The sequence below is a fragment of the Aspergillus fijiensis genome (genome assembly GCF_003184825.1).
Source record: "Aspergillus fijiensis CBS 313.89 unplaced genomic scaffold BO72scaffold_19, whole genome shotgun sequence".
Taxonomy (NCBI): Eukaryota; Fungi; Ascomycota; class Eurotiomycetes; order Eurotiales; family Aspergillaceae; genus Aspergillus; species Aspergillus fijiensis.
In genome coordinates this window covers 410,434-430,073 of record NW_024468995.1, presented here as the reverse complement: position 1 = coordinate 430,073, position 19,640 = coordinate 410,434, and the positions used below count along the sequence as shown (strand labels likewise).

General features: G+C 55.2%; 6 protein-coding genes across 6 annotated transcripts; 2 read left to right on the top strand and 4 right to left on the bottom strand.

Annotated features, from left to right (window-relative positions):
- Positions 1-1,242: 1,242 nt before the first annotated feature.
- BO72DRAFT_507908 (putative ABC multidrug transporter) lies at positions 1,243-6,555 on the bottom strand (the record flags this gene model as incomplete). The annotated part of the gene is made up of 14 exons (XM_040949278.1): positions 1,243-1,477; positions 1,585-1,959; positions 2,035-2,118; positions 2,175-2,906; positions 2,969-3,040; positions 3,109-3,232; positions 3,304-3,636; positions 3,696-3,858; positions 3,908-4,683; positions 4,752-4,985; positions 5,094-5,373; positions 5,444-5,667; positions 5,751-6,270; positions 6,343-6,555. The coding sequence occupies 14 exons, from the start codon at positions 6,553-6,555 to the stop codon at positions 1,243-1,245; spliced, it is 4,365 nt and encodes a 1,454-aa protein (XP_040802067.1).
- Positions 6,556-6,997: 442 nt separating this feature from the next.
- Positions 6,998-8,201, top strand: BO72DRAFT_527181 (isopenicillin N synthase family dioxygenase; the record flags this gene model as incomplete). The annotated part of the gene is made up of 3 exons (XM_040950087.1): positions 6,998-7,193; positions 7,264-7,437; positions 7,530-8,201. Exons 1-3 carry the CDS (start codon positions 7,032-7,034, stop codon positions 8,199-8,201), a joined length of 1,008 nt encoding a protein of 335 aa, XP_040802066.1. The 5' UTR covers positions 6,998-7,031.
- Positions 8,202-8,551: 350 nt separating this feature from the next.
- On the bottom strand, positions 8,552-11,135 carry BO72DRAFT_507902 (uncharacterized protein; the record flags this gene model as incomplete). Its single annotated transcript, XM_040949277.1, has 2 exons — positions 8,552-9,058; positions 9,142-11,135. The coding sequence occupies 2 exons, from the start codon at positions 11,133-11,135 to the stop codon at positions 8,827-8,829; spliced, it is 2,226 nt and encodes a 741-aa protein (XP_040802065.1). The 3' UTR covers positions 8,552-8,826.
- A 2,395-nt stretch (positions 11,136-13,530) lies between these two features.
- BO72DRAFT_340398 (acetyl-CoA synthetase-like protein) lies at positions 13,531-15,373 on the top strand (the record flags this gene model as incomplete). The annotated part of the gene is made up of 6 exons (XM_040940603.1): positions 13,531-13,632; positions 13,703-14,074; positions 14,144-14,389; positions 14,458-14,620; positions 14,691-15,016; positions 15,080-15,373. Coding segments are annotated over 6 exons (1,503 nt in total), but the record flags the coding sequence as incomplete, so codon positions are not given.
- A 680-nt stretch (positions 15,374-16,053) lies between these two features.
- On the bottom strand, positions 16,054-17,800 carry BO72DRAFT_495586 (cytochrome P450; the record flags this gene model as incomplete). Its single annotated transcript, XM_040948558.1, has 3 exons — positions 16,054-17,054; positions 17,131-17,500; positions 17,576-17,800. 3 exons carry the CDS (start codon positions 17,798-17,800, stop codon positions 16,054-16,056), a joined length of 1,596 nt encoding a protein of 531 aa, XP_040802063.1.
- Positions 17,801-18,219: 419 nt separating this feature from the next.
- On the bottom strand, positions 18,220-19,551 carry BO72DRAFT_485581 (Clavaminate synthase-like protein). Its single transcript, XM_040947897.1, has 3 exons — positions 19,262-19,551; positions 19,105-19,171; positions 18,220-19,001 (listed from the first exon to the last, which is right to left on the bottom strand). The coding sequence occupies exons 1-3, from the start codon at positions 19,495-19,497 to the stop codon at positions 18,318-18,320; spliced, it is 987 nt and encodes a 328-aa protein (XP_040802062.1). The 5' UTR covers positions 19,498-19,551; the 3' UTR covers positions 18,220-18,317.
- Between the last annotated feature and the right edge of the window lie 89 nt (positions 19,552-19,640).

Sequence of the window (19,640 nt, the reverse complement as noted above, 5' to 3'; positions counted from 1 at the left end):
TTTGCTAGTTATATGCTGTGTTATGTATTAATGAGTGTAAAATTGCCCCCATGGCTGAACGACGGAGAATAGTTCTCGTAAGTAAATGTGATTCAATGGGCTCATGCTGGATCTGAGGATATATATATCTCGGAAAATGAACAAGCACATTTTCAGAGAGCACCGATGAATGACACAGATGATATAAAGTATCTACATTGCGCCGATCCGAAAAAAAAAAACAAAACAAAAACAAAAACAAAAAACAAAAACTTCTTCCCCAGCCAGAGAGATACCACGTCATTTCAAGCCTGTACGAGATCGGTGACAAGCACAGAGCTGCAGAGCAATATACCGCAGCCGAGAATCTTTACCTACACTTAGATTGACCCATTACTACAGCATCAGCTTTCATAAACTACTGTGTACGTACAGTCCTTACTGCTTGCCTATCCGCACTGAGATCCGTTCAACCTCCCAAGTGTTCGCTGGCTGTGTCAGCCTAGATGAATATATCTACTAGACTCCCATTATTTCCAAGGAACCACAGAGTGCAAATTAGATGGAAGATGTCTGTAGTAGAAGTCAGAGGTACTGTACTGTACCTTATTAACTGCGTAGATATCATCGCAACATTAGTAACAGTAGTGAAAAACAAGTCTCAATCAAGCAACCTGTCTGCGGTGAGCAGATCCCTCGGGGACAGGGTTGTCGTTAATGACCTTCAATACTTGTCCCAGGCCATAGCTCAGATCTCAAATGACACATCCACGTCTCTGACAAGACACACGTCCCCTCATCTCATACACGCATTTGAGTTATGCAATTGACGAGGGCCCCCCAAGCAGTTACTTACGCTACCTCTAAGAGCCTCAGTGACAGGCTACTGCATGCTATACGGCCTGGCGGAACTGAGTTGAGTATGAAGAGCCGCCGGACTATGTCGGTATGCTCCCCCTTTATAAAAGAGGCACTTGCACTTGCGGTAATGATACTTTTCGGTCTACCATGTCGATTCTCAATACCCAACATCTATGCAACGTGCTACGAAAGCATCTCTGTAATCCAACTGGATGAGGCGCTGATTCTTATTTTCCTTGCGGTTTGCCAACCACTACTTCTCCCTAGATGTGATTGAGAAAGTAGTAGAAACAGTCGTCCCGACGCATCAGGCCGGGGTAGCGTCAGTCTTGAGACACGCAAAGGGGAAGGCAGGACCCCAATGTTGACGAAAAGCAGTGAGGTGAGTGTGTTGATACATGTCTAATGTTCCGACATGGAATGCTCGCCGGTCGCGCGAAGAAGCTCTGCAAATATGGACGGCTGCGCCGCCAAAGTGGCTGGGTGTCCACATTCCACAACGCGACCCTGGTCCAACACGATGACCTGATCGTAATCCAGGATCGTGTTGAGTCGATGCGCGATGCACACCACGGTATGGTCGCGAAATCGCTCACGAAGTACATCGAGGATGAGGGCCTCCGTCTCTTGATCGACACTGCATGGTTGAACACGAGGGGTATTAGCTTGAGAGGTCGGAAAACAAAAGACAAAAAAGAAACACCGGACAAGAAGGTAAAGTCTGCTAGAGAGGTCCAGCCTTACCTGCTTGTTGCCTCATCCAGAATCAGGATCTTCGATGTCCGCAGCGACGCCCGGACAACGCACAAAAGCTGCCTCTGGCCGTGGGAGAGCATGTCCTCGCTCATCAAAACGTCCAAGCCACCTTTCCGGACTATGAGCTCCTGCAGTCCGAGTCTGGCCAGGATCTCATACAAGTCCTCATCCGAGTGTTGGCCGTGGATGTCGAGGTTCTCCCGAATCGTGCCGTGATAGAAGAACGGCTCCTGGGGCAGGGTGATCAGCCTCGACCGAACGTCCTGCCGGGCGAGAGTGGAGATGTCCACGCCGTCGATTTCGATCGTGCCGCTGCGCAGGTCCAGGAGTTGCAACAGCGACCCTACGAGAGAGCTCTTACCACTGATGGCTGTGGTCAGCGAAGGCACTCGTAATGACGGTCCACATGGTGTTAATGCTCAGCACAAGGATGCGTACCTGCCAGTTCGGCCGCAAATCGCGAGTTTCTGTCCCGGTTGGACTTCTAGAGAGACATTCTTGAGGACGCTTGGGGACTCAGAGCTGTCAAGTTAGAGTTAGTCTTTACTTGAGAGCCCGGATTTTAATCGACCACTCACTTATAGGCTGCTGAGACGTCATGGAACCTGATGAGGCCTTGCTGCGGCCAATCCGGGGGCGGAGGCGCCCTTGAGCCCGGTTGTTCTTCAGACGGGGTGTTCGAGGTGAAATCTCTGATGCGGGCAATGGCACCCATGGCGATCTCCAAGGCGGTCCAGTTGTACACGAGGCCCTTCAGGTTGGCGCCGAACGCCACCACATTGACCAGCGCCAGACCAATGGATGCACCCGTCGACGTCCGGGTCGTGACCGCAATGCTGACCAGGATGATGGCCAAGACCGCGACAATCATATCCAAGACGAGCGTGAGCCACAGCTGAGCACAGTAGAGCAGATATAACGACTGCTGGGCGGTCCCGAGCAGCCGATCATTCTGCGCGGTATAGGACCGTGTCCAGCCAAATGCACGGATACTGCTCAGTCCTTGCAGGGTTTCCATGAAATGAGACAGCAGAGGCGCTCGGGCTTCGATCTCGAGAATTCGCAGTTGTCGCGAGGTCTTGAGATAGAAGGTCTGCACCAGGTACAACAGCCCGATCAGGAAGGGCACCGTGGCGGCGACGTAGTGGGAGCTATACACGACTACCACCAATTCGCCGATGCATAGAACAAGCGCCATCATCGTGCCGATGAGTGATCGCGGGAGCTCCATGTCCACCAGTTCGAGATCTTGGCTGAATCGGTTGGTGATCTCTCCGCTGTCGGTGACGGAGAAAAATCCCAATGGGGCCCTAGAGGGACAAATCAGCCACCTTGCTCTCCTATGACGCTGACTGAACAAGTCGAACTCAACCTGAGCACTGTTTTAAGGAGACGGTCGTGGAATCCTTTGGCGGTTTTCGGAACCATGACGAGCATAAGTTGGCTGCGGTTCGATTGATATCAATGTTCGTCTCAATTGAATTCGAGGCCTTTGCATTGCGAAGAACTTACAAGCATGCACCCAGGAAGAGTAAGATGGCCAAGACCGACCACAGTGCGTATAATCCAAGATAATACCCTAGTCGATCGTTGGCTCTCCTAGCGTTGGCTTCCACCCAGAACTTGATCCAGACTTCTGCAGGCATTTGTCTCGCAGTGAGTATGAGTACAGGAAAGGAGAGAGAAAGAGGTTATACGACCACTTACGGGAGAACAGCAAGCCAACTACGAAGCCAGAGCACAGGACAAAGAAGACACAGAATGATACGCGCCCCGTCTGGTCCACGTAGAACTTGTAAATGGCCAGGTCACTGGCGGGCAGGTTGTCAGCATTCAAGTTCGCATTGCGGAGAGCCGTGTTAGTGAGTGCAGGATCCTGATTGTCACTTTGGCGATGAACCCGTTCAGTGCGTCCCTCTTTCGGAGTCAGGCTCGCCAGATATCCTCCCGAGTGAACCAGCTCTGAATAGACGCCTTGCTCGACGACTGTGCCGCCTGGCCCTAACACAAGGATATAATCGGAGAGGGAGATGTAGCGAACTAGCAGAGAATTGTCAGCCGGTAGGGACCTTATGGGCCCAATTCGCACCGCTACCTACTGGAGTTCGTGGCCAGGACCGTCGTCGTTCCCTCCTGTCGCAACAGACCTTCGGGTCCAAAGAGCGCCGTAAAGACATGTTGCTCGGTTTTGGCGTCCAAACCGGCAAACACGTCGTCCAGAATGACTAGCGGCTTTCTCGCATAAAGTGCTCGTGCCAATGCCTGCCACGAGATCAGAACCAAGTATCAACGAAACTCCGGGTGGATGTACCAGACGGCCTTTCTGACCCCCACTCAACATGATTCCTTTGCTGCCAATCGTTGCGTTGTCCCCCCCGGGGAGTTGCGTGAAGTCCCGATCTAACATGCAAGCCCTGACGACGGTGTCGTACCACTGGCGGTCGAGCGGAGTCTGCCCGAGAATATTGTTCTGGATGGTCGTGTTCACCAACCACGGGGTCTGGCCGCAGAACGCCACTTCAACGTCATGGACGACGACCGTGCCCGTTCTATGGGGGATTTCGCCGAGAATCGTGTGCAGCAGGCTCGACTTGCCCGATGCGATTGGCCCGATTACCATCACGAACGAACCCCGTGGGATGGTGGCATCCACATTCTGAATCACCGGTTTCGAGAATCGCTCCCAGCTCGCCGAACAGTTGCATAACTGAATCATCGCATTCGGGTCAATCTTCCCCGATATAGTGTCTCTGACCATGGCCTTCTCGTTGTCACTCTCCGACGAGCGCGTGGATTTCGCGGGCGACGGTTCACTAATATGTGAGTCGGTCGTGCTACAGCTGTCGTCGGGCAGCGGAATGCCTGCCTCCAACGCCAGATACGCCCGGATCCGTTCCAGACTGGTCAATGCCTGGACCAGTCCCATCAGAGCGTCGATGCAGCTGGCCACGGCCTGGCACAGAAGAGAAAGAAGGGTCAGGGAGGTGTATGCGGTGGCAGCGGTCAGGGGGGTGGTATTTCGCAACATGGCGAGAATGCTGTAGGTGCCAAAAGAAAACGGTGGTGCCACGGTCGTCGCCAGATACGCTAGGAAACCAAGCTTAGAAGCAGACCTCAAAGTGGTAGAGATAGGCCGAGAGGGTTCTAGCACCTACATAACGTCACCAGCATGACTAGCACTTCGCGGAATTTGATAGAGCTTTTGATCTCATACCTCCGCAGTTGAGTGATCACGGACTGGAGGATATTGGTTGCACCGGTTGCTTTGATCCCTTTGATGGAGTTGATTGCTGCCACGGTCGTAGTGATCCGGGTTTGCATCGCCTCAAGCCACAGCTTCTGGCGCTCACCCATATACCCGCTGACTTTGCCGCTGATGAGGAGGCACGCTGTGCAGTCAGTCATCATGGTTAGCCGTACTGTGGCCCGAATTGCTCCAGAGAGAAAGGACAGAGGAGGTAGGAATGGAGAAGACATCAAACGCCTTTGCTATATACCTAGGACTACCGCGGCGGCAGCCACGGTTGAAACGCCAATCTGGATATCCAGTAACCACAACGAAAGACCGATCTCGAGCAAGCTTGCCCACGTTTCATGGAAGCTTCGAAGCCCCGCCCCAATGCGGTCGATGTCAGCATTAATCAAAGTTAACGAATCACCCTTGGAAGGAGCCGAAATATTTAAGCTCAGGGTATGATCATAAATCAGAAGGATCAAGCCGCCGCGCACCATCACGACCGTGCGATAGGATCGATGATGAAACATCGCTGTCATGACCTGCAGAGCGAATGCTTCCATGAGCAAAGTAGGCAAACAACAGAAGAAGATGGCTTGTTAACCCACTTACGGCGATACCGACGTAGACAATTCCGTAGGCCGCGATCAAGCCGTACCCGACCTCCTTACTCGTAGAAGTTGTGGACTGTCCTAGAAAGCTCGTCACCCGACTGACGAGGAAGGGCTGAGCATAGTTGACGCCTGTCAGACACAGCCGCGGCAGGAGATTGGCGAGAAGTGGCCGCTTGTACACGGCCAGGAGCACTTTGAGAAGGCTTCGGGGTTGCTCTTTCGCTGCTACACAAGAGAATTGGATGGGGTCAGTCTGGGTGGTGCGATTGGCGCGACACTGAAAGTGCCAGAAAGGGCTTCATTACCATGCTTCCACTTTTGACGGATCTCCTCCTTCGACCGTTCCAAACTGATATCCTCGTCGACCGCCAACAGATCCCCGGGTGTCAACGATCGCTTGTAGCCCGCCAACAGGAGGGGATTGAACCACCAGAAGGCACTTCGGTCGAAAATACCGGCAGTCTGCTCCAGCGGCAACGATCGCGCCAGGAGACTTTTCTTCCCGGTAGCTTCCAGTACCAGCAGTACGAATTTGCAGACCACGAGCGCGATGAAGATGCTCGCAATGACTGCATTCCCCGGCATGTGGGACAACGTGCGCGCTCGCGCCGCGTCCAGGGGAATAGTTCCCAGCAGGTATACATTCAGGACCGTAGACGGGCGCAGTGAGCGGGTATGCTCCCAGTGCGAGACGAGGGCGAAGATGGGCGATACGGCGAAGCCAATTGCGATAGCTGCATTGGACAGCCGGGTGGTAGACGTCTTGAGCACCAACGAGAGCACTAAATGTGTTAGTTCAAGCAAGGTCCAGGCGAGCCAACTGAGCTATAAGACGAGGATCATTCAGCTAGACTGTCTCTCGAGCGATAAAGTTGAAAGCCCTGACAGAGCACTCACCTGCTTGAAATACCACCGCGCTCCCCGAACTCTGAGCACTTTGGGTGCGGATCGAAGCTCCCAGAGTCGCCAGCAGCCGCAGATGGTTGCGACTAGCAGGGCAGGCATATAAAGCACACTTTCCTCGAACAGCAGGGTGAAGTCAAAATCGTTGTAGCACCCGGACACTTGAGGCCCAAACACGTCCTCCACTTGAATTCGACATTGTTCCATGGCGTGACCGTCTGCCTAATTCATCTGCCCTGGTGCGCCAATTCGTGCTTGATTCGGGAATCGGCGAAAGGGAGAGGTAGAAGGGCAGGGGAGGAGGGGAGTTGTAGGGGGGGGGGAACTGGAATACAGTTACATGAAGCGGATGGAAAGGGCGGTGTGTAAGACCAGGTCAATCAGCCTGGCGCTTCTAGCTTTGCTTTCTAGTTATGCCGAGCTTCAAACTATTCTAAAATATTCTGACAGGTATGATGATATCGGAAGAATTTTACCCGTCGGGCAGGTGGTAAGATAATTGTGAGGTGATGTCGGGGTTGCGATGAGGGGCCGATCCTTTTAGGGCTTTTCGCTCTCCCTGACGACGCGGCGGCGTTGCTTGCCCTGACCATCTATAAATTCTGGAAATTCCAACCCATGAACCACCGATAATCACTCTCACTGGCCTCATCTACTCTCCATCTCCTCTGTCCCCCTCCGCAATGGCGATTCCAACCCTTGACTTCGCCAAATTCCACAGCGGCTCGGACGCCGAGCGCCGCGAATTCGCCTCTGCTCTCACGACGGGATTCAAGCGCTTCGGATTTATCAAGCTCATCAATCACGGCTTTACCCGGGAGGAAACCTCGCATTTGTTCCAATTGGTATGCTTCTCTGCCTCTGATTCCGTTGGCTTCGATTGAACCTCTCGTTGACTGCGGAATTCTCCTTCAGAACAAGGATTTCTTTGAATTGCCTGATTCATACAAAGACCCCATCCAGAACAAAGAAGGTCCCAAACCGCAACGAGGATGGAGTCGCGTTGGAGCCGAAAAGACGGGCCTCCTGAACCCCGGCGGGAAGACCAATCTCTCGAAGAAGGACCAGCACGACCTGCAAGATGCCAAGGTGAGACAAAGATCTACCCTGTCTACCCTGTCTACCCTCAGTCAGAACTATAGATCCACCCGAGTGATGCTGATTTTGTATCCTGTGCATAGGAGCATTTCGACACCGGCCCAGCAGAGGACCAGGAATACCCGAACCAGTGGCCGGATGACGAGCGGATTCCCGGGTTTCGACCGTGGCTGGAGTCGTACTTTGACCGCAGCCAGGCGATCACGCTGGAGCTGATGGAGGCGTTAGAGCTGGGGCTGGGGATCCGACGGGGCGCGTTTGTAGAGCGATGCCAGGGCCACGCCAGCGAGCTGCGCCTGAATCACTATCCGGCCATCGCGCGGCGCACGCTCGAGGCGGGCAAGACAAGCCGCATCTGGCCGCACACCGACTTCGGCATCATCACGCTGCTGGCCCAGGACGACCGCGGCGGCCTCGAGATCCAGAACGAGGCAAACCCGGCCGAGTTTGTGCCGGTGCCGCGCGAGGATCCCACCGAGTTCGTCGTCAACATCGGCGACACCCTCGAGCGCTGGACCAACGGCGTGCTTCATGCCGGCTTGCACCAGGTCACCGCCCCGCGCGGCGAGAAGGCCTCCACCGGCAGCGACGAGACTATTCTTCCCGCGCGAAGATCCATCGCATTCTTTCTCAAGGCCCGCCGCGATATGTCCGTAGGTCCGCTGCTGCCCTTCGTCACCCCGGACCGACCCTCCCAGTATCAGGACATGACGGCCCTGGCGTATCAGCAGCTGCGGACGGGGATTGTGTATTAGATTGGGACTGATTCCTATGTGGTGGTAATAGAATCGTTCTTGATGCTGAATAATGCTACATATGATGATGAAATACATGTGCTGTATTGTGCGACTCGTAAGGAGATCGGGTGTCTTGCTTGTTGTTTGTATAGAATACCATAGTAAAAGAAAAAATTGAGTCCGTCTACTTTTGAATGGTCCCATTATTTACTTGCTAGTTTATTCCATTGTTGAAAGAAATAGAATTTCTCGTTCGTAGTTTTATTCAGCTCATAGTTACAAGATGAGGTAGAGATTTGTGCAGTGCATGTTTTGGAATGTACAATGAGTAAAAGCAGCACTCTTCAAACGCCGTGTACATCAGGGTTCGCTATTCAAAACAAGAAAAAGAAAAGAGAGAGAGAGAGAGAGAGAAAGAGAGAGAGAGAGATAAGTACCCCCCGAATTGACAAAACGGAAAGGAATCAAAAAGGGGGAAACATGGGGAATGAACTCGTATGGCAAAACATAGACATAGACATCGTCACTGGGTATGTGATTGCGACACCAGACAGAACGGCATACGGGCCTCCCCACCAGGCAGTACCCACAAGCCGGTGGCATGCAATGCCCTCGATTAGGAATATATGTTGTTGCTAGCGGGCTAAACCGCCGGTCTGCACAGTTGAAGCAGGTCCTCAGTGTCATATAAGTAGTCCCCGAGGCCACCTTCGTCGACTGTCTCAAACGCGAAAGTCTGCGACAGGTCGGCGCCCTCCAGCACGTCGAACACGTCTTTGGACAGCGCCTGGCTCAGGCTTCGCAGGTACGTCCCGCGATGTTCTTGCAGGTAGGCCAAGAAGATCCGCATGGTATCGCTGGGCAGCTTTTCCACTCTGTGGTTGCGCGAGAATTTCCAAGTCAGTTTCCTGTCAATTGACCTGGGGGTTCCTCCTGCGATCTCGTGGATGGAACTTACTGGTCAATACTGATGGAGTACCTCCCGGCGCAAGGGATCAGGGCCAGAATCCCTCCCGGGAAGGTGTGCTCGAAGGGATACCAGTTGCGTGCGCACGAGAGGCGGTTGCGCAGCCGGGTTAATTTTCGCGTGTAAACGCAATCGTTGGTCGAGCGGTTACTTGATTCAGCTGGGATGGGCGTCAGGCCCGGGTACAGCATCTGCATCAGATCGGTCAGAGCCTGCGTCTTGGACCGGTGCTTGGGGCGTGGCTTGCTTGTGGGCCGTCGTCCCCCGGCGGTCGATGCTGCGCGGACTGCATCGCCATCGCCCCCGTCGCGGATCAGTTGTAGGCGAGCGCAGTCGTACTTTAGCATGCGCTTGGACCCTCGACAGGCAAGTTTGGCGGCGATGTGATCCTGCTCCAATCGGGTACGGTGGGTGAGGAGACGGACCAAGTAATAGCGCCGGAGGATATGGGATAGGGTGGTGATGGAGTCGAGTTGGTCGAGGGCTTGTACCGTCGTGGCCAGGTCATTCCGGGGGCCGCCAGCCGTGGCCACTGGGAGGACAGAGGACTTGCGCGCCAGATGAAGGGCATGGCGTAACTGATTCAGCGCATCCGGACTTCCAATGGCGTAGAACAGGCGGGTAAAGAGCTCAGCCACCTGCCGCTTGCTGTTGGGGAGCTGTTGGCTGAACACGGCGTAGACCTGATCCGCCGACGGCAGATGGTCTGGCACGCAATATACCCCCGTTAGCGATGGCAGCGCTGCGGCGTAGTCGATCTCCATAGGCTGCCCCCCTGCTTCCTCAGCCTCACTGCAGGGTTGCACCGCCACTAGAGCATCCCCTCCCCCCTTCTCAGCCACATTCCTGGGCTGGGGAGGGGGGGACGACGCCGGGAGCACTGGGGAAATGGCATAACTGCGCCTGTTCTCGCAGGCCGGCGAATCCTGGGCATGCGCTGCGGGGGTGACTGGCTGTGGCGTGGGTCTTGGTCTTGCTGGGGAGGGTGATGGTGAGGGGATCCCCTGCTGTTGTTGTTGTTGTTGTTGTTGTTGTTGTTGTTGTTGTTGCGAAAGCGAGCTGTGTCTAATACCTCTATCGGGTGCTGGTGAATGAGCGATGGCTGGGGTGATAGGGGTGTCCTCTCGCACCGTCCCCGGCCGGGCATCATTGCTGCCTACTAACGTTGCTGACGCCGGCCGCGCTGCATTCTGCTTCGAATTCGTGGCCTGTCTAAGCGCATGACCACCGTGAGTTAGGGCAAACATCTCGCCTTGTTCAACCAGTAGATCCAAGTCCACAAAGTCTAAAACCGCCGGGGCCAGCTCCTCATTGGGGTCTTGACCCTGCACCCCTGGCCAGAGAGGCACACTAGTCGGTGTCTTGGGACTCAGTCGAGCGGGCGTATCATTGAGACCCCCTTGCGAGGACCACCACTGCATCTCATCGCCCCCCCCAGACTCCATCCCCGTGCATGGATCCAGGTCCCCGCTCTGCCGCAGCATCGCCAGATCCTCCGCGAGGAGAAGAACGGGGGACAGAGCCGGCCAGTCCCCCGTCGCGCCCGACGGGGTGGATGTTGTGGAAAGCGCCAGGTCCAGCGACCCGGCATTGATATCGTGGAAGTGTTGAAAAAAGTCGGCCGGCGACGATGCTCCATGAACCCCAATCCCGACCTCCAGATCTCCTGCAGGGGTATTAAACGGGAGATGATCCCCCAGACTGGTTTGCTTTGGGGTCAGCGCATCTCCTAGTTCCTCTGCGGCGACAAGCTTTTCTTTCGCTTTATCCGAGGCCGATAGGGAGCCGATGCAGTGTAGAATGTCGAGTAGCTTTTCCTTGGCGATATTTCTCGCCTCAACAAAGGTACTGGAGCAGGAGGAGGTGGCCAGCGCATCTAGGAGTTTCTCGCGGAAGTCTACGCAGAGCCGGTCCATCAACACGAGATCATGACAGTCCTGCTGGGGCGTGGTTGGCGTCGCACGCGATCCCTCCACGAGATGCATTATTGTCTCGTTGGCCCTACAGTATGGGAAAAGATAAGAAGGAAAAGGGATGCGATGCGTGATACGTCTCGCGGAACACTGCAGAACCACACAAACCCTAATCAGAGAGCGCAGAGTTAAAATTTAGATCAATTCTCACAGCTGGCTCGACTTGCTCGAGCCTTGACTAAATAAAAACACCATGTCTGGGATCTGGGGATTTTTATTATCCCTGCCTTTGGTATTCAATCCTTGGCGACTAGGTCGCTATGTGATCGAGACATTGAAGCACCATTATTGGCCTCTTTTCATGTCCGACAGTTAGTACACCAAGCCATGCTAGACCACACCAGGAATGCGCACTTCTACTGCTGACGCGGACATATCCGGAGGCTCAGCACTTGTGCAAAACGTCTCTGCAGGAAACTGAGCCTCATAAGCCTCAGGATTCACCAGGCAGTATGCAGCTTATTCTTATTCTTCTTCTGCGTCTTCTCTTCTTCTTTCAGGCGCACGGACCCAGGAAACTGTCCCGTCCCCCTGCATCTGCAGATACCAAGCCGAACAAGGCTGGCTTCGTTTGTCTTTACTCGGTCTGATTTCCCTTGTCAGCATCATATTCACCATATGGTAGTATTAATAATCCGGTGGCCGTGAGCGGAAGGAAAGAGGGAGCGAGGATGAAGGAGGGGAAAAGAGGGGAAAGGAGGGGAGGGAGGGGAAAGGAAGCCACAAGAGGGAATCCTCCGTGCAGGATTCTGCATTAGATAGAATTAAGGCCCTCGTGTTGAGGGTATATGTCCTGTTACTATGGCAAACAGAGGAGGTCCGGAGCCATTTGGATCTGGGATGCCACGCGGGAGGGGTTTCCACAGTGGCATGAGTTCTCCGCAGTCATAGTGGAGGACATATATATGTCGTACCCGCAGGAGCCAGTGCTTGGCAGCACGCCACGTTGCTGCTGATTCAGCGACGCAGTTATCGCGATAGCCTACAACGTGGTGAGCACAGTTCACATAAGCGCGTTTGACAGCACCTGTGGAATGCGAGACGTTCACTAGAATGTGACTGTGATAGCTGCACGTGTTCCCCATTGTTGCAGGGCAAAAGAAATAGGGGGACTCACTTTCCTTCCTTTCCTTCTTCTGCTTCGGTCCCCCATGTCCACTGTTCCTTCCTGTGTGCGGGAAGGAGCAAGACGAGGTGTTGTGAGTATTTCTTCTCCATTGCTGCTGCTGCTGCTGTTACTGCTGCCATCTCATTGGCCATAAAACATCTCCCCCTCTCTTTCTTGTCCGTTCCTACTTTGCAAGGCTGCGCGAGAGAAGAGCACAAATGGGACCGGAAAATCATCCCACGAGTGTGGAGAGTGTTCGGGATGAAATCGCTTCGATGCACTGCAAATGGCCTAGATTGACCACGGGTCAGTGAAGCCCCGGTGTTAAGAGCCTAACTCACCTTATGTCGCGTCCGGCTTACGGTGGGGAAGTGGGGATTGAATCAATTCGTTCACTCGTATCTGGCTGTCAGCACTAGCATTCCTGCTGGCATTTGGTTAGCGCGCGATCCCTCTTCATGGCAACCGTCGGACTTGGCGTTCGTCGAGCCCCCACTCTTTCTGGCCCCCATCAAACTGAACTCAAAAAAGCTGAAAATAAGAAAGAAACACAAAAAGGATCGACGTGCATGACCCACGAAGGTGGGACGCCTATCCAAGTACCCTGATGTCCTTTTGAGACATTGTCCGCTAGTGTCCGACTGAGATGACAGCTGTGGCAAATGTGCGATGTGCCGTCGTCGGCAGAAGAACAATATATATCGGCTAGATTGGATTGTGGCGCGTTGTTGCGTTTCAACTCTCCCCATCGTGTGTAAATCCATAAAGCGGAGGTTAGGGCTACGTCCTCTGGGTTGGATGTCGTGCCCTAACGGGCTAGACCACACCGTAAGACTGTCCAAGTTGCAACGTGAACTTTCGACTTCGCAACACACCTGTACATAAGAAAGGTAGATCTTGTGTATGAGGGGTAAGCTATAAACACGGTTCAGAGTAAATGGTTGAGGTTGAGGACCTAGGATCTCCCTGTAGTTGACATAGAAAGAAACATGTCTATAAGTACATCGAGTCATCCCTTTTCAGCTTGCTTGAATCGACCCTCCCCGACTGTTCTCGATCAAAAGTCGGTCAGTCTTCTGCCTCCAAACTGCACCAATCCCCTCTTTTATCCTCAGAGTTCAAACTCACAAGATGGTCTTCGCCTCTGCGCCGTGGTGCCGTGACCTGGCCGTGCCCTTCCCCGAGACCCAGCTGGTCGGCGACTTCGTCCTGGAAGGAGTCAGCGATGGCTTCGAGGAGAAGCCGCTGCTGGTGTGTGCCGAGACCGGCCAGTCGTACCGTGTACAGGATCTCGACTATCGCGTTACGATGCTGGCGCGCAGCCTCGCCCGGAGACTGGGATGGCAGGCGACCGAGGGGCCGCCTGAAACGAAAGTCGTGGGCATCTTGGCCCTCAACGCGGTAGGCCGGACATGACTTGGCTCTCCTGTTCTGTTCAACACTGTAGCTAACGGAGAGGCGGTCGCTTCAGATGGATTTCGTGCCTCTGTCCTGGGCGATTCACCGCATCGGCGGCACATGTCTCCTGATGCACCCGACCTCGTCGGCCAGCGAAATCCAGACCCTGATGCGCAAAGCTAACTGCCACACCCTTTTCACCTGCCGTCCCTTGCAACCGCTCTGCGAGGCCGTGTTTGCCGCCTTGCACGAAGATCCTGACCGGTTGTTTCTGCTCGAATTACCCAACGACGATGCCAGCACGCCGGCGACCCGGGCCACCGTCTCCGAGCTGATCGCCGAGGGAGAGCATCTGCCCGCCGTGGCGAGCATCCTTCTCCAGCCAGGGGAGTCCCGCGACCGGGTCGCATATCTCTGCCCGACCAGCGGCACTTCCGGGTACCAGGTGAGAGAACCGATGTCCTGCACGAGCCTCAGGTGAGAAATCGAAGGCTCTGACTGACATCGTGCGCAGAAACTGGCGCAAATCACCCACGCCAACGTCATCGTCAATGCCCTCCAGGCGGTTACTCTGGACTCATATGCGACCGGACCCAAGAGCCAGACCACTCTGGGCATCCTCCCGTTGAGTCACGCCTATGGCTTGATCGTACTGCATACGTTGATGTGTCGGCGCGATACGACGATCCTGCACGCCCGCTTCGACATGCCGGCGGCGCTACGGTCGATTCAACAATACCGCATCGAGCGGTTGTATTTGGTGAGAATCTCCTCTGTGGCAATAATACGGACATGCGTGTGCATACTGATGCGGGCGGCTCCTGCTAGGTTCCCGCGATTGTGGCGGCGTTGGTAAATAACCCTATCTTATTCAAGCTGGCCGATCTGTCGTCCGTGCAGACGGTGGTCTGTGGATCCGCGCCCTTGAGTGCCGACATGATGGGCGCCATGAAACGGGTGCGTCCCGACTGGGATCTCCTCCCTGGTTATGGTAGGTCAACCGCCAACCGCAATGGATTGAACTGTTGTGACAAACATCTGACAAGGCGTGATAACGATAGGATTGACCGAAGCGGCGGTGATTGTCTCGTACACCAGTCAACATAGCATCTTCCCCGGCTCGGTGGGGAGCCTGTTGCCCCAGGTGAAGGTGCGACTGCTCGATGCGAATGGGGTGGAGATCCACGACTACGACGTCGCCGGCGACCTCTACGTGCGATCCCCCAGCGTCATGAAGGGCTACCTTGGGGAGAACGAGGCGGACTCCTATGCCTTCGACCAGGACGGCTGGCTGGTCACGGGCGATGTGGCGTGCATGCGGCGCGGCGCAGACGGCGAGGAGCATCTGTTCATCGTGGATCGCAAGAAGGATATCATGAAGGTCAAGGTTCGTGTCGTTTATTTTCCTTGCCGTCACATGCAGCGTCGCTAACGTAGGCACGCATCATAGGGCATCCAAGTGGCGCCGGTCGAGATTGAAGCGCAGCTCTTGAACCACCCAGCTGTGGACGAGGCCGCGGTGATTGGAGTCCAAGATGACGCGACGGGCGAGCGTCCATTTGCCTTTGTGGTGCGCTCGCGCCAGGTCGATGCCCAGATGGACGAAGCGACTCTCCGCCAGGCGCTGGCGGCGCACATCCAGACTACTCTGAGTGAGCCGTTCTGGCTCCGCGAGAACATTCGGTTCTTGGAGGCGATCCCGAAAAGTCACAGCGGGAAGGCGCTGAAGTTCAAGCTGAAGGATTTGGTGTGAGGTGTGGACGGAGTCCAAGCTTATCAGCCACCTTTTGATTAGATACCCACCAGGAAATGAGAGTCCGTTCAGACGAATCTGTACATTGTGGTATTAGTAAACTTAGCACTGCAACTAAGGAAGACCACCGGATTTGCTGATGCGAACAGGAGGTTCATTGTCAACCGTGTCTGATGAACGAATGACTTCTGAGTGAGTAGATGTGTAAGTTTGATCCTAGACCCGAAGCTGAGCGCGTCAATATTGTTGTACAAACATCAGCGTGACCGAAATGCAAACGTCTCATCATCCTAACCATTATTACATATTACTGTATGTGTGAACTACTCCCAGACGTTGGGACGGAGAATGGACCATTTGCCTAGTCCGCGGTTCGCCCGCATGCGAACAGCCACTTTCATTGCTTCTCCAGCCACCGCGGATGACAGGGTATTATTGCTGTCTGTGACTGCAAATAGCTCTCCTAAAGCCAAGGCTAAATTGGACACGAGAATTAGATCATAATGCGAATGATGGCATCGAAAAAGGTGGATAAATACATGAATATCGCTCCCCAACGGATCCCGTGACCTATATAACCCTACAGCGAGAAAGGAAATGGTACGTCCCACCAAGTGAACCAGTGAGCCAGACTGTCTTGAACCCGATTAAACATCAACTCCGTCCCATAATCACGCCGTGTTCATCTCCTCCTCAGTCCGCCGACGAATCATCAACAGCTCCTGCGGCCCTCGCAGCGTCAACTCGGTGAACAGGCCCGCCGTGGTAGGCGGGGGCGGGATGACCTTGATCTCATACTTGGTGAAAATATGAGCGAACAGCAGCTTCAGCTCATCGGTGACGAAGAAGCGGCCAGGGCATGCGCGCTTCCCCATGCCGAAGGAGAGAAAGCGCTCCGAGGCGCGGGACATGGGTACGCGCGGCGCCGCGGCGTGCTCGACCTCGTAACGAGACGGATTGTAGGTGGTGGCCTCGGGCCACAGGCTGTCGTCGCGGTGGATGGCGTAGGCCGCGACGCTGATGCGCGCCCCGTGCGGCAGACGCAGGCCCCCGGCCTCCTTGTCGGCGGCCAGCGTCGCCCCCGTGGGGCTGGTGACCTGGCGGATGAGCCCCGGAAAGACGACCGCCAGCCGCAGGCTCTCCTTGAGCGCGTTCTCGATGCATCCCAGCTTATCGATGTCCTTCTTCTCTGGCCGCTGCTGGCACTCGCGCAGCACCGTCCGCGCCTCCGCCGTCACCAGAGCCCGGTACCCCTGCGCCTCGCCCAGTGTCGTCAGGTCCGCCAGGCACTTGCTCATCGTGTTGGTTGTCGTCTCGATCGACGCCAGGTTCGCCATGCCCACGCGCGCGATTGTCCGCTGCTCTAATCCGGCCATGGGCTCGCCGCGTCGGACGGCGCGCTGCACAATCCACGTCAGGAACTCGTTCGGGAGCTCGTCCGCCGCAGATGCGTGCTCGGGCTGCTCTTCTATCCGCTTCACGTCGTGAATCCGCTGTCGCACCACGGACTGCAGGTGGCGGTTGAAGCCGGCCATGTAAAAACGATTAATCCACTTGACAATCGCGGAGACAGGGCCCTTCAGCGGCCGGGGCAGCAAGTCCTGGAACACAGTCTCGGGCATGACCGCCAGCCCTAACCCGACGGCGTCACGGATGTACTGCTCGTTGCGACCTACGCGCCTCCCCATCTTCCCCGTTAGTGCACGACTAATACTTGCCTTGGTAGCATAAATGGAAGGGTTGCGTACAAAGTTCCTTCCCGACGAACAACCTATTGGTAATCCGCGCAATGATGGTGCGCGTACTGTCCTTGAGAGGAATCGTGCGCCACTCGGGCGAATCGCCCCACACGGCATGCAGCGCGTCCACAATCTCGTCGTTGATGTCGGCCGTCAGCCGCCCCAGGTTGTGCGTTAGTTCCTTGCGCAGCACCTCCTGCACCGAGTGGTCGCCGACCAACCCGTCCTGCACGAAGGCGTGGAATTCGTCGTGGATCGGATCCATGCTTAGCACGGATTCCGGCTGGTCGATGATCCACCGGATGTATTTGGGTGGGAGGATTATTTGGGGTCGACCGAAGGCGATGGCGAGCGCGGCAGCGCGGCCTTTTTTGTTGCACTGGCGAGGAACGGGGATCAATCACTTGTCACTTGTGCGTGTATGCAGGGTAGGGGGGCCAAAGGAGAAACGTACCTCCAGATAGGCTTGCATGATATTCTGTTTCATCAGGAAAAAGGATCGCGCCTTTGCACGCATATAGCCGAAGCTCTCTGGGGGTCGGTCGATCCATTGCACCTCCTTGGGAACGATGTACTCCCACGTAGTCAGCCTGTTGGCAAGAACGAGGAGTAGCAAGATGACGATCACCGCCAGACTGCCTTGTATAAGGAGTGGAAGGTTCAAGAGACCTTTAATCATGACGAGAGCCCGAGGGATACACACCAAGAAAAGATGTTCGGAAATGGAAAAGGGGGGAATTGAAGTAATGAGAGGTTGCTTATGGATGCCAGCCTATATATATAGCAGCTGCCAGAGCCACAAAGCTAAAGACCATCGGTCCAGTAGAGACCCGTCACTACTATTGAGGTCAGCCCACTCGCCGAGAGATCATAAACCAGCAGGCCATCCAGTTGTGAGCCTGGCCGGAGTCGAGCTCACAGCAGCAGGCTATACGAGTGGGTCCAAGGCGGTTTTAAGAATAGTGTGTGAGTGTATAGAGTGCCCACCATAGAGCGTACAGGGCGGATTTATAATGATACAATGCTCTGTATTTTTTAGAAAGCTAAGACAGACAGACAAATCCAATAACCATAATCAGTTCAAAGATCTGGATCCCCGACGGGGCGAATATACTATGAGATACAAAGGCACGAGACTATCATGAATACTCCAGCCGAACGGGGACATCAAACCTCCAGACCCATCAACGTCCCTCTCACGCCGCGGCCACCGGAGCCTCGCGCTGCGGCGCCTGGCGAATGGATATCATGTCGTGCTCGCCCTCAGGCCGGACATGGCTGAGCGGGCGCGCAAAGGCATCGAACTTGCGACAATGATAATTCTCGTAGCTCCAGACAGTCCCATCGTCGGCGGTGATCTGGGCCTGCTCGTTCGGACGCACAAAGTACGCCAGGGTGTATTTGGTCGCCTGGGCGTCGGTGTCGCTGGGCACGACGCGGTGCAGGGAGGGGATGATGCGCCCCCGCGAGAGGAACTTCAGGCAGTCGCCGAACTGGACGAAGAGCTGCGCCGGATCTGGCTCCACAAACTCCCAGTCCTGCCGCGCGACATCGATGACCTGCAGCCCCCGCGCGGTGGCCGAGAGTAGTGTCAGGCTGCCCACGTCCGTGTGCGCGATGTGTCCAAAGTTGCGCGACCCGGGCGGCTGCGGCGGATACTTCAAGAAGCCCAGGTTCGTGACCGAGGGCTCCGAGGGCTGATGGGCCGCCAGCAGCGCGTCGCCAAGATCCAGAACTTCGCTGACGCGCCGTAGGATGAGCTGCGCTGCTTGCTCGTAGTGCTCCATGCAGCGTGTGAGAGCCTCCCGGTGGGTGAAAACCAGATCGGGGGACTGGAGACCGGAACGGAAACTGGGCAGGAGAAACTCATTTTGGGGCAACTGAAATATAGAGAATGGGTTAGCCTCGTCTGAGGTAGAAAGGGAAAGAGGGTAGGGTAGGGTAGGGTAGGGAATGGCAGAACACAGCGCCCAGGCAGAATACCATAAACATCTCGAATCCGTCGGGCTCTCCGGCCTTCGCGCCTTCCTCAATGCCCAAGGGCTTATATCTGCAGGGCCACACGGACTGCTGGTCAGTGGACGGCCATCTAAGTCGGGTTCGGCTGGGGGTCCAGGGATGTTGATATCGTTTAGCTTACCCCGTGGTTCGAAACCGTCCTAGTGTCTTGAAATCAAAGCGCTCCTTGACAGGAGTGGGGATGTCGAAGACGTTCTCAGAGAATTTCTTAAGAAAGCGAATGTCCTCACGCAGCCTCACGCCCTTTGGACAGTCGAGATCCAGACTAAAGAAGCCATCCACGAGAGCTGCTTGCGTGAGCGACTGGAGGTCTTGCTCGGCACCCGTGATCAGTCCGTGGTAGGAGATTCGAGGCATGATGCAGCTTCACAGATGTGGCAGGGATTTAATGGAGAGTGGAGGGAATGTGTCAGGCGGACGTATTCTATGCCAGGGCGCCGGCGGTGCAGAGGGTCAGCGGCCTCCTTTTATGTTCCCCCTTCGTGTTCAGCCGAACTCAG